The sequence below is a fragment of the Eumetopias jubatus genome, unplaced genomic scaffold, assembly GCF_037043125.1.
Source record: "Eumetopias jubatus isolate StellerSeaLion01/CBP00866 unplaced genomic scaffold, mEumJub1_p1.0 scaffold_2, whole genome shotgun sequence".
Lineage (NCBI taxonomy): Eukaryota > Metazoa > Chordata > Mammalia > Carnivora > Otariidae > Eumetopias > Eumetopias jubatus.
The window spans coordinates 199,221,675-199,240,672 of record NW_028274808.1 but is presented as its reverse complement, the minus strand read 5'-3'; the positions used below and the strand labels follow the sequence as shown (position 1 = coordinate 199,240,672).

General features: G+C 59.6%; 1 protein-coding gene across 1 annotated transcript in view; it reads left to right on the top strand.

Annotated features, from left to right (window-relative positions):
- Positions 1-18,998, top strand: part of ABLIM2 (actin binding LIM protein family member 2) — a 146,453-nt gene that overhangs the window by 32,696 nt on the left and 94,759 nt on the right. The window contains exons 2-3 of the mRNA XM_088021245.1: positions 9,220-9,363; positions 17,183-17,366. Coding sequence (XP_087877371.1) covers positions 9,220-9,363; positions 17,183-17,366 — 328 coding nt within the window. The remainder of the gene's footprint in view (positions 1-9,219; positions 9,364-17,182; positions 17,367-18,998) is intronic.

The following is an 18,998-nucleotide window of genomic DNA, read 5'->3' as shown; positions in this document are numbered from 1 at the left end:
GAATGCACTGTCGGGACAGAGGCGGCCCTGGGCGTGGGCCTTGAAGAAGTTCAGTTTTCATAGGTGGAGGGGGGACGAGGGCAGCACTCCCCAGAGGGGGGCGGTGGGAGCCAGGGCCGGTGCTGAGGCGATCGACAACAACTCTGGGAAAGAGTCCGGGGTCAGGGAGCAGTGGGAGGTAAGCCAGGGAACCAGCCGGGCAAAGGGCTTGGAGGCATGGGGGTCCGTCTGGGGGCTGAGCTGAGTTCTGGTGGCTGTTGGGAGCCATGGAAGGTGATTGGGCAGGGCAGGGACCTGAGCAAAGGGTGCCTGTGCACAAGGCCACTCTCCGTGATCCTGCCCCTTGCCAGCTGGGAGAGCTTGTCCTGGGGGCTCCATTGTCCTGGCTGTCCCCTTGTGGTGAGCTCGCTGTGTTCGAGGGGATGCTTTCCCACTGCGTCAAAATGGGGACCTACTCAGACACTCGGGACTTCAGAGCCAGGGTGGATTAGCAGGAGGGAGACCGACCTGGGGTTGAATCTTGACTCTGCCTCTCCTGGCTGCACAGCTTTGGGCTGGTTAGCCTACTTCTCTGAGCTTGGTTTCTAGCTCTGCCAAATGGGTGCAAGAGTATCTACCACGGGGTGGTAGTGAAGACTCCAGGCCAGGTCAGGCCAGACTCTGGGCATTTCCCTTCCCGGATCAAAATGGCTAGCACCTCCTTGTGGGACTTTGGCTATGGAGGGAGTGACTTTCCTGTCTCCGGAGAGGTTCCGAGCGAGCCTCAGGCAGGCTGTGTGCAGAAGTAGGGGGGACACCGTGTCAGGACTTGGGGAGGGGACTCTGGGGTCTGGTTGTGGTGGCATTCAATTTTCTATGGCTACATAACAAACTGCCCCAAACCTTAGGCACCAAATGTCCATCCTATTATATTCATGGGTTCTGAGGGTCAGAAATTCAGAAAGGCATGGCAGGGATGTTTTCTGTCTCTGGTTTCATCTGGGAAGACTTAGAGGCTGGAGGTGACCTGAGAGCCGGGGACAACAGGAACCTCTGGAGAACAGATCCACGTGCCCCCTGCATGCGGTCGCTCGGTGTTTGGGGTGGTTGGGCTTCCTCACTGCATGGCCGCTGGCCTCCAAGAATGAGCGTCCTTAAAAGCAAGGCAGTTTATGGCATTATGATCTAGTTTGGAAGTCACATGGTGTCGCTCCCATCACATCATTGGCCGAGGCAGTCCCAACGTCCACCTGTGTTCCCGGGGAGGGGATCTCAGTCCCCACCGCTTAGTGGAAGGCATGTTAAAGCCACAGTGGAGAAGAGCTTGTGGGATGGACGTCTGCATCCAGGGGCTGCTCAGAAGCCCGCTGAGGAGCTCAGAGGGATGAGCGTCCCAAGGTCTCCAGAAGAGCGGCGGTCACATCGCCAGATGCTGAGGCATGCGGTGTGCCGGGGGAGACCGGCACGTGCCCATAAAGGTTGAGGCTCAGTGTGATATGTGTTGATTCGTCCCATTTATGGAGCACCTGCCAGGTGCCAGGCGCTGGGCTGGGTGCTGCGCCCCCCACAGGTGAGCCAGGCAGGCGTGGAGCCTATACCCCTTTGGAGGAGAGAACTTCAGAAAGACGTTCAGTGCAGAGGGGTGAACAGGAGAGGAGGGGCGGCTCACCCACCCAGCAGACATTCACTGCTGTGTCCTGGGCCGGCCCTGAGCAGGGCACGGAGGACTGCCGGTGGGTCGGCCCCCCAGACGTCCTGGTCCAGGGCTGATGGAGAAGCTGCGAGATGCAGGCAGGAGTTGGCCAGTTTGGGACTATGAAGCGTTTTCACATAATCAGTTCTGTCTGCAAACATGGGAGCTCGAGCCCAGCGTCCACTGCTTAGAACTCTGGCAGAGCAGAGCGGATCGCGGACAGCTGACTGCTGTCTGGGCTTGGGGCAGGTCAGGGGCTCGGATGAGCCCACGCGGCTCCATAGGAGAAACCGGGGACCACGTCCGTGGGGAAGTGGAAGAGGGCCGGGTCATTTCCCGGGTGACGGGATGACAGCTTCACGTGGACATGGCATCCCGGTGGAATCCCTGCCGTTTGATGGTGTGACTATGGAAACGGGCGTGGGGGTTGGTGCTGGGAGTTCAGGCGTCTGGGGCGACAAGCTTCCATGGGGGGGATTCTGTCCCCCCATCTCTGTGCCCTTGAGCGCAAGCTCCTGGGGGGCGGGGACTGCTCTGCTCTGCCTGGGCCCCTGGGCCAGCCCCGGGCCCGGCAGGGAGTGAGAGCCCACCGCATCTCTGCTGGATGGAGGTCCTGGGTGAACGACATACTTGAAGAGTCAGAGAGGTCGCCTCTCTGGCTGAGCGGGGAGCCTGCTTGCCAGGCCCAGGCTGCTGACGGCCGTGGCGAAAACTGCCACTCCAGAGAGAAGTTCCCAGTTTGTGATTATAATTAGCACTCAGCCCGTAAGTAGGTTAGGGAAGGAAGCTCTCTTGTGCCATTTGGTATAATTTTCCAACATGCAGCTCTGGGGAGGGCAGCAGGAGAGAGCGCAGGACCTGTTCCCGACCTGAGACACAGCCCGCAGAAGAGTGTGCCCCGAGGACAGGCAGACCCTCTGAGGCTTGGGGTGGATGGGCCCTCAGCTCCACACCGAGAAAAACCAGCCCGAAGGAACACCTGTGCTGGGGGATGCACCAGCCACAAGGATGCTTCTGGCCACGTGGTGCGAGAGAGTTGTCTCCTCCAAACCCGGCCCCAGGGAGACACACTTCACAGAGCTGGCCCCTGGCCCTGGGCTGGGGCGGGGGGTGAGCTTCCAGGCCAGCGAGGCAGGCACACAGACCCAATGGACAAGGGCCACCCAGCATGGTTAGTACTGAGGTGGAGATGAGCATGGTGACGGGTACTTGCTGAACCAGAAGGCACCTGCCCACCTCATGTCACCTCCCCCCAGAAGTCCTCCTTGTTTGCACACAGGTTTATCTCCCTGCTGTGCTTCTCTCTGTGGCTCTCTGCTCATTGTCATGGTTAGAAGTGAAGGCCTGGGGGAGGATGGGAACTGTGTGCCTGGGACCCGCCCTGGACGTAGCAGAGTCTCAGGCCTGGGTGGGCATGCAGGGTTTATATGGCTTATTCGGGGTTAGAGCAGAGTTGTGCAGTCTGGAGCCCTAGCCAGCGGTCTGCGTGATGCAAACGGCAGAGTGGAGAGTGCAGCAAAGTGCTCAGCTGATGGGGAGTGGGGACCAGTCAGACGCTAAGCACACAGGGCCCCCACGTGTGGTCCCGTGGTGCACGTACCCCCAGTACAAGCCCTGGAGAACGAGATGAGCAGGGAATGTGTGTGTTTGGCCACGTCAGACACACTGGCTTGGGCTCCAGCACGGACTGGGCCCTTGGAGGGGGAGAGGACAAGCCGAGTCACTGAGAAAGCGCAGAAGAAGCAGTTGGAAATGTCCCTGAGGATCACGAATGACGTGTGCCTTGCTGTCTGGGAAGCGAGAGATGCGTTGTTGCTGGAACAAGAGAGGCACCTTGCTTCCCCCTTTCTGCCCTCCCTCACCACTGTGCCTCCTTGGCCCGGCATGTCCCCTCTCCTGCTGCCTGCCATCTGGTGGGCCAGCCAGTGTGTGCCCCTGGCTCCCCGATGCCCACAAACTCCTCTGTTCCTCCGCTGAATGAGGGTGCACCTGACCAGGATGTGCAGAACAGCAGGTGGCTATGGGGATGGGTGGGCATCACACCCCCCTGAGCTGGGGCCCAGCCGAGTCCCTCCTCTAGCTAGGTCACTCTGGGAAAGCCCCCACCTGTCCCTAAGTCTGAGGGTCATCATCTGTAAAATGGGGGTAACAGACCATTCCTGCAGGTAGGGGGCCAGGGCTGGGCCTGTTTGGTTCCTGTGGAATCCGGGCACCTAGTAGGTCTTCGGGCATTTGTTGGGTGGGTGAATGACTGAATCAGCAAACAGTAATAGGAAGAACAGCTTTGTTGTTTGAGTTCTTGGAGTAGAGCGCGCTTTGGCCGAGCGCCTTGCAGTTCTGACTTCACAATGAAGTGCTTTGGCTCGCGGTGGTCTCCAGGGGTTCAGGGCACCTGGAAGGCTCAGGGCAGATGCTCTGAGGCTGGAGGAGGCCGGACCGCAGCGGCACCTGCCCTGGTGAGGATCCAAGGGGAGAAGGGAGACCGTGCCCGGCACGTGTTCCGAGGGCATCACCGTGGGCCTCCAGCTTTGATGACAGGAACAAAGAGGGGGCATTCGGCTACGGCATCTAGAGTGACGTCAGGTTGGTGAGTTTCTATGAACAAAGTGGGAGGTGGCCCCCGTCAGGCCTGAGCCGACAGAGCGAAGAGGAAAATGGGAGGATTTGCTGGGTGAAGAGGCCAGAGGCGTGTTCCCCGCTCATCAGGGTAAAGAGGCCCATTTGCCCGGTGCCCAGGAGGCCCGCCCGCCAGCCACACGGGCGAGGGAGCCGAGTGTGGCACTGACATTAGAAGTGGCATTGGTGGGGTTCAGCCCCAGTCCCTGTCCCCAGGCCAAGGGCCAGCAAGGCCCGGCACTGGTCTGGGTTGGCCCCGCCCACCGCATCAGCCCTGGGCACCGCTGGGCAAGGCACTGGGAGCAGAGGCCGATGTTAGGAGCCCCACCTGCTGGAGGTCGCTAAGGGCACCATCCGTGGCCCCCCATCATAGTCACTGCCTCCTGTGCCCGCACACACAGCAGGTGCTCAGCTGGGTCGCTGGCTACACACACATCATCTGGTCTGATCAGCACGAGGGTCCCACATTTGGGAATACTTGTCCCCATTTCATAGAGGAGGGAACAGGCTCCAGAGGGCATGTGACCTGCCCAAGGGAGGGGCACAGCTGGGATCAGGACGTGTGTCCCGCCCCTCCCTGTCGCCTGCCCTGCCACGTCACAAGGTGGCCAAAGCGTGGAGGCAAATCTAGGACAATCTACCGACGAGGTGGGCAAGTAAGCAAAGGCACGACCCCCTGGGAGGCTCCTGGTCTCCTTCCTGATAGCCTCCTCCCATCCCCATCCCCAGGTGCGGGGTGACCCTGAGATCTGAGGGCCTGGGGACAACCAGGCCTGCAGCTGGGGTCCGCGACACTTGTCAGGCATGGCACTGGTTTGGTTTTTTTTTCTACTTTAATGGAGTCTCACAAAATGCCTCATGAGACCAAGCTCTAGCTCATAGATGTGAAACCTGAGGCTTCTCGGGGTTTGGTCAGCTCTCCAAGGCCACACAGCTGCCCCCGGATGGGGATGAGGGCCCACACCCAGCCCTGTTGGCTCCTGTCCCGGGCCCAGCAGCATGCAGCTCCTGTCTCCTGGAGAGAGAGCAGGGGCACAGCCTGGAGGGACTCCAGGGCATCGCCAGGGACTGCAGGGCCGGCCCTCGATCAGGTTGATGGTCCCGGGAATAATTCCTGTTCCTGGCGAGGCTCCCCAGTGCTGGGATTTCCTTATCCCAGGGCGATCAAATGGTCACAGCCTCGCGTGATCGATTCTCACCACTTGACTTTATGTTTTAAATTATTATCACAGCTGGGGACTCGTGAAACCAAAGGTTGGAGCCCATCTTGCAATTGTAGCCAAATGAGCCTGTTGCATTTGTGGTTGGGCCTCTGGGTGTGGTAGCTCTCGATCTCTGTTTCTCTTTCCTTTAACGTTTTTCACACACTTTAGTTCTTAGAGTGGTTTTCGGTTTGCAGCAAAACTGAGCAGAAAGTGGAGTTCCCGCAAACTTTCCCCTATAATATGTGCGTTTGTTGCAGGTGATGAGCCCATTTTGATACATTGTAATGAACTGAGGTTTCCATCAGGGTTCCCTCCAGGGGGTTGAACCTCCTGTGGGTTCGGACAAGTGTGTGACGACGTGTGTTCACATCACAGTGTCCCACCTGAGCGGCTTCTCTAAGCAGCCCTAGGCTCCACCTGCTCATCCCTCCCTCCCCCCAAGCCCCGGCAACTGCTGATTGTTTTTACTGTTTCCATGGGTCTGCCTTTTCCAGAATGCCCTGTAGATGGACTCACACAGCACACAGACTCTGCAGACTGGCTTGTTTCCCTCAGTAATATGCATCTGGGTGTCTTCCATGTTGTTTTGTGGCTTGATATCTGGTTTCTGGATAATTATCCTTTTTTACGTAAGACCCACACACCAGACACCAGGGCTGGCAGGAACAGCCGGTCCTTGTCCTGGGGCCGCCTGGGGAAAACCCCGGGTGTGGCCCCCTGCGGATCCTGAGCCTCCTTTCCTGGCCTCAGCTCCCTCAGCAGCAGGGACAACAGCACCCTGAGGAGAAACACCCCATCAGAGTCCACATGCAGGGATTTCTTGCAACTGGGCCTCTGTGAGGGTGCAAGGAATGAGTTCACCTTGGGAGGTTAGATGCTCCCGCCACAAATGCGCAGGATTCATGGATGGGAGCCCCCGGCGAGGCTGACACCTGCGCAGAAGGCCCGCCCGTCCCCACCGCGCAGTGTCTGCTTCCCGCCACCAGAGGGCAGCACCACTGTTCTCACGACGAGCCGCCCCAGGAGGCTTTAGAGGATGCTCCAGGTGGGCAGAGTTGGGGCCCCCCAGCAAAACCTATCTTAAAGCAGCTCTCCCCCGCCCCAGACCAGATAGATCTCCAGTAGCCAGGAAACTGGCGGTGTCAGGCTCTGTGTTTTTGCAAATGACAATAGCTATTGTGTATTGAGCCCATCATCTTAGCAAGCCCCCCCACCCCACCCCCAAGGCAGGTGATGTGAGCAGAGGGCAGATGCGTAGATGGACAGACACACGGAACGCTGGGCATTCCAGGTCACGGCACGCAGGGGGTGAAGCTGGGGCTGCACCCAGGCTGTCTGCCCCTGTATCCTGTGTTCCCCCAGGGCTCACAGTGACCCCCAGGGGGGCTGGTTTGACCTTCCCTCATATTGGACTTGAGCCAGATTCCAGTAGTATAAAAACTTGCTTGTCTGCTTGTGGACAGATGATAGGCTATTGTTCTTTGTCTGCCTGACAACTGAGAAGATAACAGTGTGGAGGATGTGTCCCACCCCCCACCCCCCACAGTCTCCACCGAGCCTCAGAGGTGGACAGGGTGACTCAGGAGCCCGCCGGGCCCCGGGCTGTTCACAGGTTTTAAATCTGGATTCCAGTGGCTCATTCCGCCAAGGGAGTCTTAAATTCAAGCCCAAGGAAATGCCGCCTTCCACCAATTTTATTAAGTAATAGATAAGGCAATTTCTGCACTTTTTCTACAGGAAAAAGAAGCGAAGGGCAAGCCTACTGTTGGCATTTAAGCTGGAGTGGGGAATGTCACCATGGCCGTAGGAGGGCAGACGGACCTCATGGGGCCCCCCGCCCAGCCCTGCACCCTCCAGTCTGCTGTTTGGATCCTGACTCCTCTGGAAACGCGAGGCAGGCGTTGACTCTGGGTCTGGGGTACCCGGAGTGATGCCGAATTACTTTTCAAGCTGCTCACCTCCTTTCCTGCACCTTCTCATTCCCAGGCAGCTGGAACCCTGATACCCTTGGGGTGTTCACAGGCTCCTCCTCGGACAGCTCGCTGTCCCCAGCATGGTCCAGCCCCCACTTTGTGCCGCTCGCTCTCAAACTCTGCACCCCGGGCAGGGACCGCAGCAGAGAGGAGCCTGGCTCTGGCAGATCAGGGGCTGCTGGGGCGCGGGGTGCTGGGGGCGGGGGACAGGTGGGAAATTGGGTGGAGAAATGTCCTCCTCTGTCTGGAGGGACCTCCTTGATGTTTACGACAGGAATGAGGAGACCTTGAGGTCTGGTGCTTGCTCAAAGCTAGTGTTAGACAATTGTGTAAATGGGGTGTGTGTGTGTGTGTGTGTGTGTACATACAAATAGCTTGACCGCCCCAACAAAGCGTGGCTGGTGCTTCCTCGGCCAGCCCACACCCCCGGGCCCACCTGGGGTTTCAGCTGCAGCCAGGTGGACTCACCTGCACCCTGCAGACTTCCTGCCTCAGGTCCCCCTCACTCCTTCCTGCCACCTGCTGGTCCCAGATACACACCTGCAGCCCGTCCTTGTCTCAGCATCAGGCAGGGCCCCAGACCAAAAAAGGAGGGTGGCATTAGAAGATGTGGAAATGAGAAAAGACACTCCCCACCCCACAAGAAAAGCAAAGCGGTCTACTCAATGCTGGCTGGAGCCGGGGGTCGGCTACCCGCACTTGGCAGAGACCCAGAGGCAGGCAGAGCAGGGGAGAGCTTCCCAGAAGAGGAAAGGGGGCTCTTGGGTGAGCCCGACAGGGACTGGGGGCCTGGGGAGGCTGGAAGGGGGCGTCCCACGTGGCTGGTGAGGGAGCAGGTTTGGCTTTCTCTGGAAGGAAGGCTCCAGCCTGTTCGGGTGCCTGCCTGGGCCATGCTCTCTGCCCAGCAGGCCTCTGCGCCAGCCTCCAACTCCGCCATCCAACCAGCTCCTCCTCGTGCTTCAAGTGACTCTGCTGGCCCCCAGCCCCTGGGCCCCCCAGCCCCAGCTCCGCCACTGGGGTGTCTCCACTGCCCGACTGGAGCTCCTCAAAGGGGCAGCCCCACCATGGGCCACAGCATCCTGCGTTCTGGCCTCCATAGGTGCTTTTGGAGGACGTGGGTGAGGAGCGTATGGCCCTGCCCAGACCCCAAGAGCCCCACGGCTGGGCCTTTTCACCATCCGCCCTGCCCTGGCCGGCCCTCAGTGGGTTCCCAGTGCTTCCATAAACATCCCAGGCCATGGCTGGCTCTAAGGAGGACAGCAACAATATTCAGGTCAATGGCCCCAGGGCGCAGAGGGAATTTGAAGCAAGCTCAAAGGAGGACCTTGCAGAGGAGAGGACTCTGGGTCTCCTGGCTGCAAAAGGGCTGCCAAGCTTATGGTGGGGGACCTTGCTTCAGAGGCCCTGCCGGCCGAGGACCTGCCAGGTCAAGGCAACAAGAGAATAGGCTGCCTGTTGGGAGGGGTTGTGATCTCTCACCACTAAAGGGGTGCCCACCTGGATGGGGGACAGGTGGCCCACTGGGTGGGGCTGCCATAGAGAGGAGCCCCCTCACTGGGGGTTGGCCAGATGGCCTCTCACATTATCCAGTCCCCTCCGGTCCCCCAGGAAAGAAGACACGTCTGTCCCCTGACACCCAATGGGGCTTGAGCTGGGGCGGGGGCCCCCAAGGCCTCACGCCGCTGCTGCTTTGCTCCACTGGGCCTGGCGTGTGTCCTACCTTTCACATGGCTCATTGTTCCCTCCCTGGCAGTGTCAGAGCCCCAGGCCGCCCACAGCCCCCTGGAGAAGCCGCCCAGCACCGCGATCCTGTGTAACACCTGCGGGAATGTGTGCAAGGGGGAGGTGCTAAGGGTCCAGAACAAGTACTTCCACATCAAGTGCTTCGTCTGCAAAGGTGAGCATCCCTGGTCTCTGGTCTTTGCCCTTGCTGGGGGGCGGGGGGGGGGGGCGGGGCGGGGAGCACGGAAGGATCCAGAAGCTTCCAGAGAGGGCTGCTAGGGGGAGGTGGTGTTTGGGCTCTAACATGGAGTAAGGACGAATCGGGCGGTCAGAGGGGGTGCTGGGCCGGTCCAGGGGGCAGGGGCAGGTGCGTGCCGTGTGGACCCGCGTCTGTGGTTTGACCGTGGAGTGTGCCGGGCGAGAGGGGGAGGGGCAAGGCTGGGGGCCCAGCCTCCTCCCCGTGCCAGCAGCTAGCTGAGGGGGTAGCTGGGGTCTGGGGACAGGGAGCATGACCCCGGCTGGATTCCAGGCCTGGGTGTGGCCCCGGCTGAGTCCCTTGGAGATTTTCAGGAAGCACCTCCTGGGCGTGGGGGTGCGAGGCCGCAGGTGAGCCCCCCCACCCCGGAGGAGCTTTGTCCATCGCCACACCATGGCCTCGGGCCCTCTGTGAAGACTGCGTGTCCAGTCCTGTTGTTTGGAAAGAGAACTTGAGAACCACTGGCCTGGATTCTTCTGCTGTGACAGGGGACACCCCAGAAGTGGCCCTGAAGCCCCCTGGCCCTGGGGGGGGCAGAGTGCCCTGGGAGACATGGGGGCCCTGCGGGGGCCAGTGACCCAGGGGAGACCCAGGGACCTCTGGGGTGGCACCGTTTCTGGCAGGGGTGGGAGTGCCCCGGGACCCTCAGTCTGAGGGTGACACTGACCCTGCTCCTCAGAGGGGCATAGCCTGGAGGTGCCTGTTTTCTGGGAATGGATGGAGCAGCCCCAGGTGGGGGTGTGAGAATAACAAGCCTTTAGTATCCTGTAAACACTGCCTTTGCCCATGATGCTGCCCCCCCGCCATGGTCAGTGCCTCCCCCGTGGTCAGTGCCCCCCCGCTGTGGTCAGTGCCCCCCCGCTGTGGTCAGTGCCCCACCCCCCACCGTGGTCAGTGCCCCCCCCCCCGGGGTCAGTGCCCTCACCCGGCCTGAAGCATCTCTTCCTTTTCATCAGAGCTTCCCAGACCACTGTGGGATTTATCTGGTTTAATTTTCTCTACTCTCCAAAAGACAAATTTGCTGTGTCTGAAAAGCAAAATCCATTAAAATGCTCTTTTAAAAGGTTATTTTTAAAGACACTGGGGAAGCGGCCACCGTGTTTAAAAGGATTGTCTGTAAGCACAGAGCTTAGGAACCCAATAGAAGGCATGAGACTCCAGAATCGAGTCCTGGTTTGACCCACAGGATTTGGGGGGAGGTGGGGACTGCCCCAGGAGCACCCCCCTGCAGTGTCACCTGGGCCAGATGACTTTGTCCTCCGAGCTAGCTCCTGAGCAGATGTGAGAGTAGCTGTGGCGCCTTCCTCGTGGCAGGCGGTGGGCAGCGGGCAGCTCCTGGGACTGGCCCTGTGTGACTGCGGCTGCCCCCCCCCCCCCCCGCCGCCGCGGCTCCTGCAGTAGTGGCTTCGGTGGCAGGACCTGTGGGCACGCGGGCCCCGTTCCAAGGCCACAGCCCACACCCACAGCCAGTTACAGAGCCTCACCCCGTGCCAGGCAGCTGTGCCCACGGCCATGCAGATCAGTGAGGCCCCTGCCCTTGGGGGGTGGGGCATCTCTGCTTCACCTGCTGAGGAACCAGGTGGGGTATAGCCAAGACTGCCCGCTAGCTGGAAAAAGCTGTGTCTCTTTAAGTATGAAGATCCCACAGTCTCAGACTGGTCTTTTATCCAGGTTCTCATGAAAATGCAAAGCCTGTGAATCATCGAGGGTACTTTTGGGTGAATCAAAATGAATACCTAACTCATAGTGTCTTAAACAACATGGATATTTATTGTCTTAACCTAAAGCCTGGAGGTGGCCCCTTTACTCCCCAGAGTTGGTTAACTTAACAGCTCAACAAGGTCGTTAAAGACCCAGGTTCTTTTTCTACTTCCCCACCCCCACTGCCCCCTCTGCCCCTCCCTCATCCTGTGCATGGTAGCAGTACCTCTCCTCAAGGTCTCAAGGTGACTGCCGTAGCTCCAAACATCACATCCTCACAAGCTAGCATCCAACCTGGGAAGGGATTCGGGGGTGGTGGGCTGTGCACAGGCAAAGGGCTCCCTCCTCACACGATTCTCCCTTTGACCAGGGAGAACCCTTTCCCCCAGGTCCCCCCCCAAAGACTTCAAATCTGATTTGTTGGCTAGAACTGGGTCCCAGGCCCACCCACGCGGGCACAGTGGACCAGAAAGGAGGGTGGTGACTCACTGAGACCAGTCACGTCTGTCCCTGGGTGGGCATGCTGCCAGGTGAACCAAAGCAGGGTCTGTTCGCACAGATTCTCACCAGAGGCCCCAGTGTGAGGGGTTCTTGCCACCCTGGCACTTGTTGGATGTGCCTCAGTTTGCATGAAATGATCATGTAATTATACTCTCCCTCATGGATGCTCCAGTCTTGGGCTTTGATGCCTGGAGGTTTGGGCGCAAATCCCACCCCTGCCACCCCATTGTGAATGTGGGTCTCAGACACGTTTCCTAACCTCGGGGTTCACGCAACCATGATTTCTTGGGCACCTACTGTGTGCAGGCAGTGTTCTGGGTGCTTGAGATGCATCCGTGAACAAAATGGATATGCTTGTCCTTGTGGAGATCATGTTCTAGTGTGGGGGACAGACCATAAACACTGGATAGGATACGTACATTTTATTTAAGTGCCGAACAGGAAAGGTGGAAGAGGGGCTCGGGAAAGGCAGGCATGGGAGTTCGGGAGGAGTTGCTATTTTCAACCAGGCAATCAGGGTGGGCCTCACAGAGGAGGTGACCTGAGTGAAGACTTGAGGGATATTTGGGAAGAGCCTTGCAGCCTGAGCAAGCATCTGGGACAAAGACAGGAAAGCAGGGTGTGTGCCTGGTGGACCCGGGGACGGGCCGGAGCAGAATGAGCGATGGGGACAGGTTCCTTGTGAGGTCCTTGGCTCTGGTGTCCAGGGAGGACGGGCAGAGGAGGGCTCTGCAGTGCTGTGCGGGGGCGCAGCAGGTGTGCGGGGAAGGGCTCGGGGGCCAGAGCCCATGGTGTCCACCCTGGGAGGCCATGTGATTCTGGCCGGGATTTGAAATCCGGCCGGCTCTATTCTTATGCTGCAAAATAATATAGAAATGGGTCAAACACCCGGCCCATAGTAGGTCCTCGAGAAAAATGAAAGTGTTGCCATTTTTACAAACAACTTGAAATTTGCCTCGAAAAACCTCTTGACCGTGTATGTGCGGCCAAGTCCTGTACCTTTAAAACAGGGTTTTTTGACTGGGGTCTTCTGTACCCTGCTGGTAATGCCCTGGAAACACGGCCCCGGTCTGAAATGCTGAGCACGGGAGGCCACATCCACCTGTGAACCCTAGAAAGCGTGCGTTCCTGATCCGGGAAGCCATGGGACTGAGCAGAACCATGATTGTGGAGCGAGCCAGGCAGGGAGGGAAGGGGGTGTGACGGGGAGGTAAGGCCCCCAGCTCTGCCGGGAGCTTGGTGGCAGCTACAGGGTGTACGGCAAGGACACATCCATCTGGGACTATAAAGAGCCACCAGAGAGCCACTCTGGGCACCTGGGGGTAACAGGGGAACAGTGCAAAATGCCTGCATTCTCTCCTTTGGGGCATTCCTGGGGCATTCATGAGAAACCGACCAAGGGCTTCTAGAACCAAAGGAAAGCTTCAGGCACGTGGGCCTCGTCCGCCTGCGCAGGGCACGTGTCCTTCTGCACAGCCTGACCCACGCAGGGCGCTCCAGGATCTGTGGACCACGGGAAGGCAGGAAGACACTCTGGCAACGGGAGGCTGTTGGTACAGAAGGAAGGTCCCAGGGGACAGGGATTGGGTGAGCCCTGGCTGGCCGTGGCCATGAGCCCCCAGCCGGCTGGCTCCGATCAGGCCGCGGGGGTTGCCTGCAGCGGTTTCCTTGTGTTCTGATGTTAGCTGCTCCCTCCTCGGCCCCCCAGCACAGAGAACCGTAGGGGAGAGTGGGTCACATCCCTCCGGGGCCACCCGAGGGGTCCCCTGTCGGGTTCGGTACGCAGCCTCCCCATCTGTCCTCTGTGGGTCTCTTTAACTGGAAGTCATGTTGTATCCCTGCTTCTGTGTCCTGACTAATTCACCGCCCCCAAGCCCCCAAGCCCATCGTGTAAGGGCTTCAACCTCAAGTCCCTCGCGTGCGAGGCCCACAGTGAACTTGGCCGTCCCTCAGCTGTTGGACGCCGACATCCATTCCAGCCTGGCGCTGAGCCACGTGGTCTTCCGCACCCGATCTCACTGACTCCTTAAGACAACCATGCAAGATATGGGTGTGCTTGACCCCAGTTTACAGACGAGGACTCGGAGGTTCAGAGAGGTGACGTGGCTTGCCCAAGGTCACACAGTGGGGAAGCAGTGGGAGCGAGGATTCAAACCCAGGTTGCCCGACTCTGAACCCAGCCTGAACGTACCAGGGTGTGTAACGCTGCCGCAGAACTTCTGTGGGTGTTCCTGGTCCTTTCCTGGGGATAAAGTCCCAGAAAGGAGATTGATGGGTCAAAGGGTAGGAGTGGTTTTCACGTTCTTTAGAGTCAGTGCCGAATGGTATTCCAGAAAGCGTCTCGCCACCGCTGCCCGCACTCCTGAGCGTTTCTCGTGAATGACCACAGGGAAGGGGGAGACCGACCCTCGGGGTCACCCACAGCTGCTCCACTCCCCTGTAATCATGTTGGCTAACTCCACAGGCAAGATAGAATGTCATCATTGTCCTGATTATCCGGAGTTTTTATTCTGAGCAGGCGGAGGTCCGGGTTTTGACTCTGACCTGACATGCTTGGGGGAGCTGCAGGCCGGCCAGGAGCAGGGGTGACCAGCGGGGACAGGCGTGGCTGGAAAGGGCTTCGTGGGCGCCCCGGGGCCTGCGATGCTGACTCACGTGGTCTCAGCGGGGCACTACGTGCGTCAGCACATTCTTCTAGATCCAGGATATGCTGGCAGATCCTTGGAAAGATCAGGAAGTCAGCCAGACGCCAGAGTGCGGGTACCCTTGGGCCATCCTGGCGCTCCACAGCAAGGCCCCGGGTGGGCTGTTCTTCCCGAGTCGGGGTACGCCTGCTGGGCGTGCGCCGTGGTGCAAGACGACACCGAGGGTTTGCACTGTCCTGCTGGGAGTGGAGGGTTCAGGCCTGGCCACAGCCTCGGCCTCCAGGGATGAGTGATGTCGGTGCAGCTGCAGCCTTGATGGGGCCCCGCATACCTCGGGGCTCAGATGATGCTTCTCTGTGCCGCTGTTTTTACCTTGGAAGTGGACTGTGTTCCAGATGAGGCTGCGGAGGCCCAGAGAGATTCAGGAGCTTGCCCGGGGCACACAGCCAAGTGCACAGGTGAAGCCGGGATCCAGAGCCAGGCTGCTCCAGCCTCTGGGCTCTCAGCTGCCCAGGTTCTGTCTCACTTTGCAGAGCTAACATCTCCTCGGAGCACCACTCCAGTGTCCGTAACTGGTGCGCAGCACGTGCCGCCCTGTGGCCCTGGCGAGGGGATGGGGACCCTGGAGAGGCCCACTCCCTCACCTTGTGTGGGGATGGGGCTGAGCTGAGGGGGCATCCCTCCCCGCAGGGCCGCCTGGACCCCCGGGTGGCAGGCGAGTAGTGAGGCATGAGCTGAGGGGGCCCCCGCTGACCAGGCCAAGCAGACTGGGCCCTGGGGACCCCGACTCCCTAGAGATTCGGTCTCTAGACTCCAGACTTCCACAGATGCTCTCCTGAAACTTGACCTGCCTGAGAAGGCGCCTGGGGGTGGGGAAGGCTGCCAGGCTTCCCTCGCTTCCCGGACTCCCAGGGCACCAAGCCAAGGAGCGGTTGCACGGTCGGGGCTCCCTTGACCAGGCACTGGGGGCTCCTCTCGGTCACCAGCACCCATGGCACCAAGCGCTGATGCAGGAAGGTTTTCCTTTATGTGTCTAAACTGATTTACCAACATTTATCATGTATGTGTTATTTTGATAGCTTTCTACTAATCTTTGTAAAAAAAAAAGAACCCAATCCAGAAATAACTTATTAAATGTTTAGAGCCTTGTGACCACAAGAAATTCTGAATAAATCAATGTCCACGTTGACTCTGGAATTTTTTGTTGCAGAGAGCACAATGGGGCACTTCTAGTCTTTTTTTTTATTAGTTATTATTTTTTTATTAGTTTCTGAGGTAGAGGTCAGTGACTCATCAGTTGCATATGACACCCAGTGCTCATCACATCACGTGCCCTCCTTCATGCCCATCCCCCAGTGACCCCCTCCCCCACCCACCTTCCCTCTGGCAACCCTCAGTTTGTTTCCTAGATTTCAGCGTCTCTTATGGTTTGTCTCCCTCTCTGATTATGTCTTATTTTATTTTTCCTTCCCTTCCCCTATGATCCTCTGTTTTGTTTCTTAAATTACACCTATGAGTGAGATCATATGGTATTTGTCTTTATCTGATTGACTTATTTCGCTCGGCATAATACCCTCGTTCCATCCACATCATTGCAAATGGTACGATGTCATTCTTTTGGATGGCTGAGTAGTATTCCATCATAGATATAAACGACATCTTCTTTATTCACTCATCTGTGGATGGACATCTGGGCTCTTTCCACAATTTGGCTGTTGTGGACATTGCTGCTATGAACATCGGAGTGCATTACATTTGCGTACAGTGCTTTGGGGAAGTAGAGTGGACATAGACTTTCCAGGCAGAATAGGGACAAGGTGGAGTTTCTGCTTACTGCGAGTTGGCCATGGGTTTTGCAAGTAGTTATTGGTGGTCTTGCTTTGGCATCTACCTTCCACTGCATGTGCTCAAGAGGATGATGTGAGTTAAATTTCAAGATGCCAATACTTAGAATTCACCAGAAACAGCATCCTTTGCAATCAGTTGATATGTTGATGAAATATTTTCAGTGTTGATTCAAAAACATGGTGAAGAAAGAAGGAAGGAAGGAAGGCAGGAAGGAAGGACATGGTTTTCAAGACTCTGCTTGGGGACTGGGACCCCCGAGGACCCAGGACTGACCCGGCTGGCAGGGCCGGGGCTGCAGGGTGTCCTCCTCGCCTCTTGAGGGGAGCGGCTGGGCCAGCTGGAGGGGGGGCGGTGCATAGGTGGCTCCCTCCGAAACCATGCATGGCTCCCACATGCCCCTGGGCTGGAGGGGGAGTGTGTGGGGTGGACGCATGGGTGTCCCGGACTCAGACTGGCAGGCTGTCCTGAGAAAGTCGCCCCATTCCCCACCTGGCAAAGTGTGCAAAAAGGATTCGTGTTGGAGTGTTCACGGTCTCTCTCCCTCCTGTGGGAGATCTGGCCTTGTCTGCACTGTGGGAGACAGACATCGGGACATGGAAGTGGGCAGGAGTCAGGGAGGGGGTTGGGGGGTTCACTGTGGCCTGGGGGCAACCACAGGACACATCTGTCCTCCGCCACACGGGATCTGCCTGCCCAGAACAGAGCACCTTCCCCGTGTGTTGTATCCCATGTTGGGAACAGCCCGGTTGGGGTCGTGGGGCGGTTCACGGGCGCCAGCACTCCACCCCCGCTGATCTCACGGGCGCGGGCCCCTTTGCATAGCCTCATTCTCGTCCTGGGTTGGTGCTACGCTTCTGGAAGCTTCCCCAAGAAAGTCCACCCAGCACCAGGCTGAGGGCCAGAGCTGGAGGTCTGTTCCTGGAGCCCGGCCCCACCAGGGGTTCGGCGAGTCAACGGGACCTATGTCAAGGGGGAGCTGTGCGTGGGGGGACCTGGCAGACGGTCGGCACCCCGCTGACGCTGACGCTCCCCCACCCGCCCAGCATGCGGCTGTGACCTGGCCGAGGGCGGCTTCTTCGTGCGGCAGGGCGAGTACATCTGCACGCGGGACTACCAGCGGCTGTACGGGACCCGCTGCTTCAGCTGCGACCAGTTCATCGAGGGCGAGGTGGTGTCGGCGCTGGGCAAGACCTACCACCCCGACTGCTTCGTGTGCGCCGCGTGCCGGTGAGTCAGGCCTGCTGGACTCCCTGCTCCTCCCTCCTCCCTCCTCCTCCTCCCTCCTCCCCCCCCTCCTCCCCTCCCTCCTCCTCCCTCCTCCCTCCTCCTCCCTCCTCCCTCCTCCCTCCTCCTCCCTCCTCCCTCCTCCTTCCCTCCTTCCCTCCTCCTCCCTCCTCCCTCCTCCTCCCTCCTCCCTCCTCCCTCCTCCCTCCTCCTCCCTCCTCCCTCCTCCTTCCCTTCTCCCTCCTCCTTCCCTCCTCCTCCCTCCTCCTCCCTCCTCCCTCCTCCTCCCTCCTCCCTCCTCCCTCTCCTCCCTCCTCCCTCCTCCCTCCCTCCTCCTCCCTCCTCCCTCCTCCCTCCTCCTCCTCCCTCCTCCTCCCTCCTCCCTCCTCCCTCCTCCCTCCTCCTCCCTCCTCCCTCCTCCCTCCCTCCTCCTCCCTCCTCCCTCCTCCCTCCTCCTCCCTCCTCCCTCCTCCTCCCTCCACCCTCCTCCCTCCTCCCTCCTCCCTCCTCCTCCCTCCTCCCTCCTCCTCCCTCCTCCCTCCATCGTCCTCCTCCCTCTTCCCTCCTCCTTCCCTCCTTCCCTCCTCCTCCCTCCTCCCTCCTCCCTCCTCCCTCCTTCCCTCCTCCTCCCTCCTCCCTCCTCCCTCCTCCCTCCTCCCTCCTCCTCCCTCCTCCCTCCTCCTCCCTCCTCTCTCCTCCTCCCTCCTCCCTCCTCCCTCCTCCTCCCTCCTTCTCCCTCCTCCCTCCTCCTTCCCTTCTCCCTCCTCCTTCCCTCCTCCTCCCTCCTCCCTCCTCCCTCCTCCCTCCTCCCTCCTCCTCTCTCCTCCCTCCTCCCTCCTCCCTCCTCCCTCCTCCTCCCTCCTCCCTCCTCCTCCCTCCTCCCTCCTCCCTCCTCCCTCCTCCTCCCTCCTCCCTCCTCCTCCCTCCTCCCTCCTCCCTCCCTCCTCCTCCCTCCTCCCTCCTCCCTCCTCCTCCCTCCTCCCTCCTCCCTCCTCCTCCCTCCTCCCTCCTCCTCCCTCCTCCCTCCTCCCTCCCTCCTCCTCCCTCCTCCCTCCTCCCTCCTCCTCCCTCCTCCCTCCTCCTCCCTCCTCCCTCCTCCTCCCTCCTCCTCCCTCCTCCCTCCTCCTCCCTCCTCCCTCCATCGTCCTCCTCCCTCCTCCCTCCTCCTCCCTCCTCCCTCCTCCTCCCTCCTCCCTCCCTCCTCCTCCCTCCTCCCTCCTCCCTCCTCCCTCCCTCCTCCTCCCTCCTCCTTCCTCCCTCCCTCGTCCTCCCTCCTCCCTCCGTCATCCCTCCTGTTGGGCCACAGCTGGGAGGGAAGGCAGGACACAAGCCCGGGGTGGCAGGTGGACACAGGACGGCTATGCCCCGAGGCACACCTTTGTCCAACCGCAGACCTCGCAGGCCTCCACCCCTTGCCCGAAGTGCAGGACCAGGCTCTCTTAACCTGGGGGGCCCAGAGTCTAGCAGGTTCTGAGGCTGCCAACTCGGGGCCTCCTTGGGCTTCTGGGAAGGAGCTCCCTCCCCGCCCTCCTTGGCCACTTTGGGGAGCTCCTCTCCTCCCAGCGTCCTCCACACGTTTCTTCTCTTGCGTTGGTGCCTGCTGTGTCCGCACTTCAGCCCCCCCTTGCCCACCCA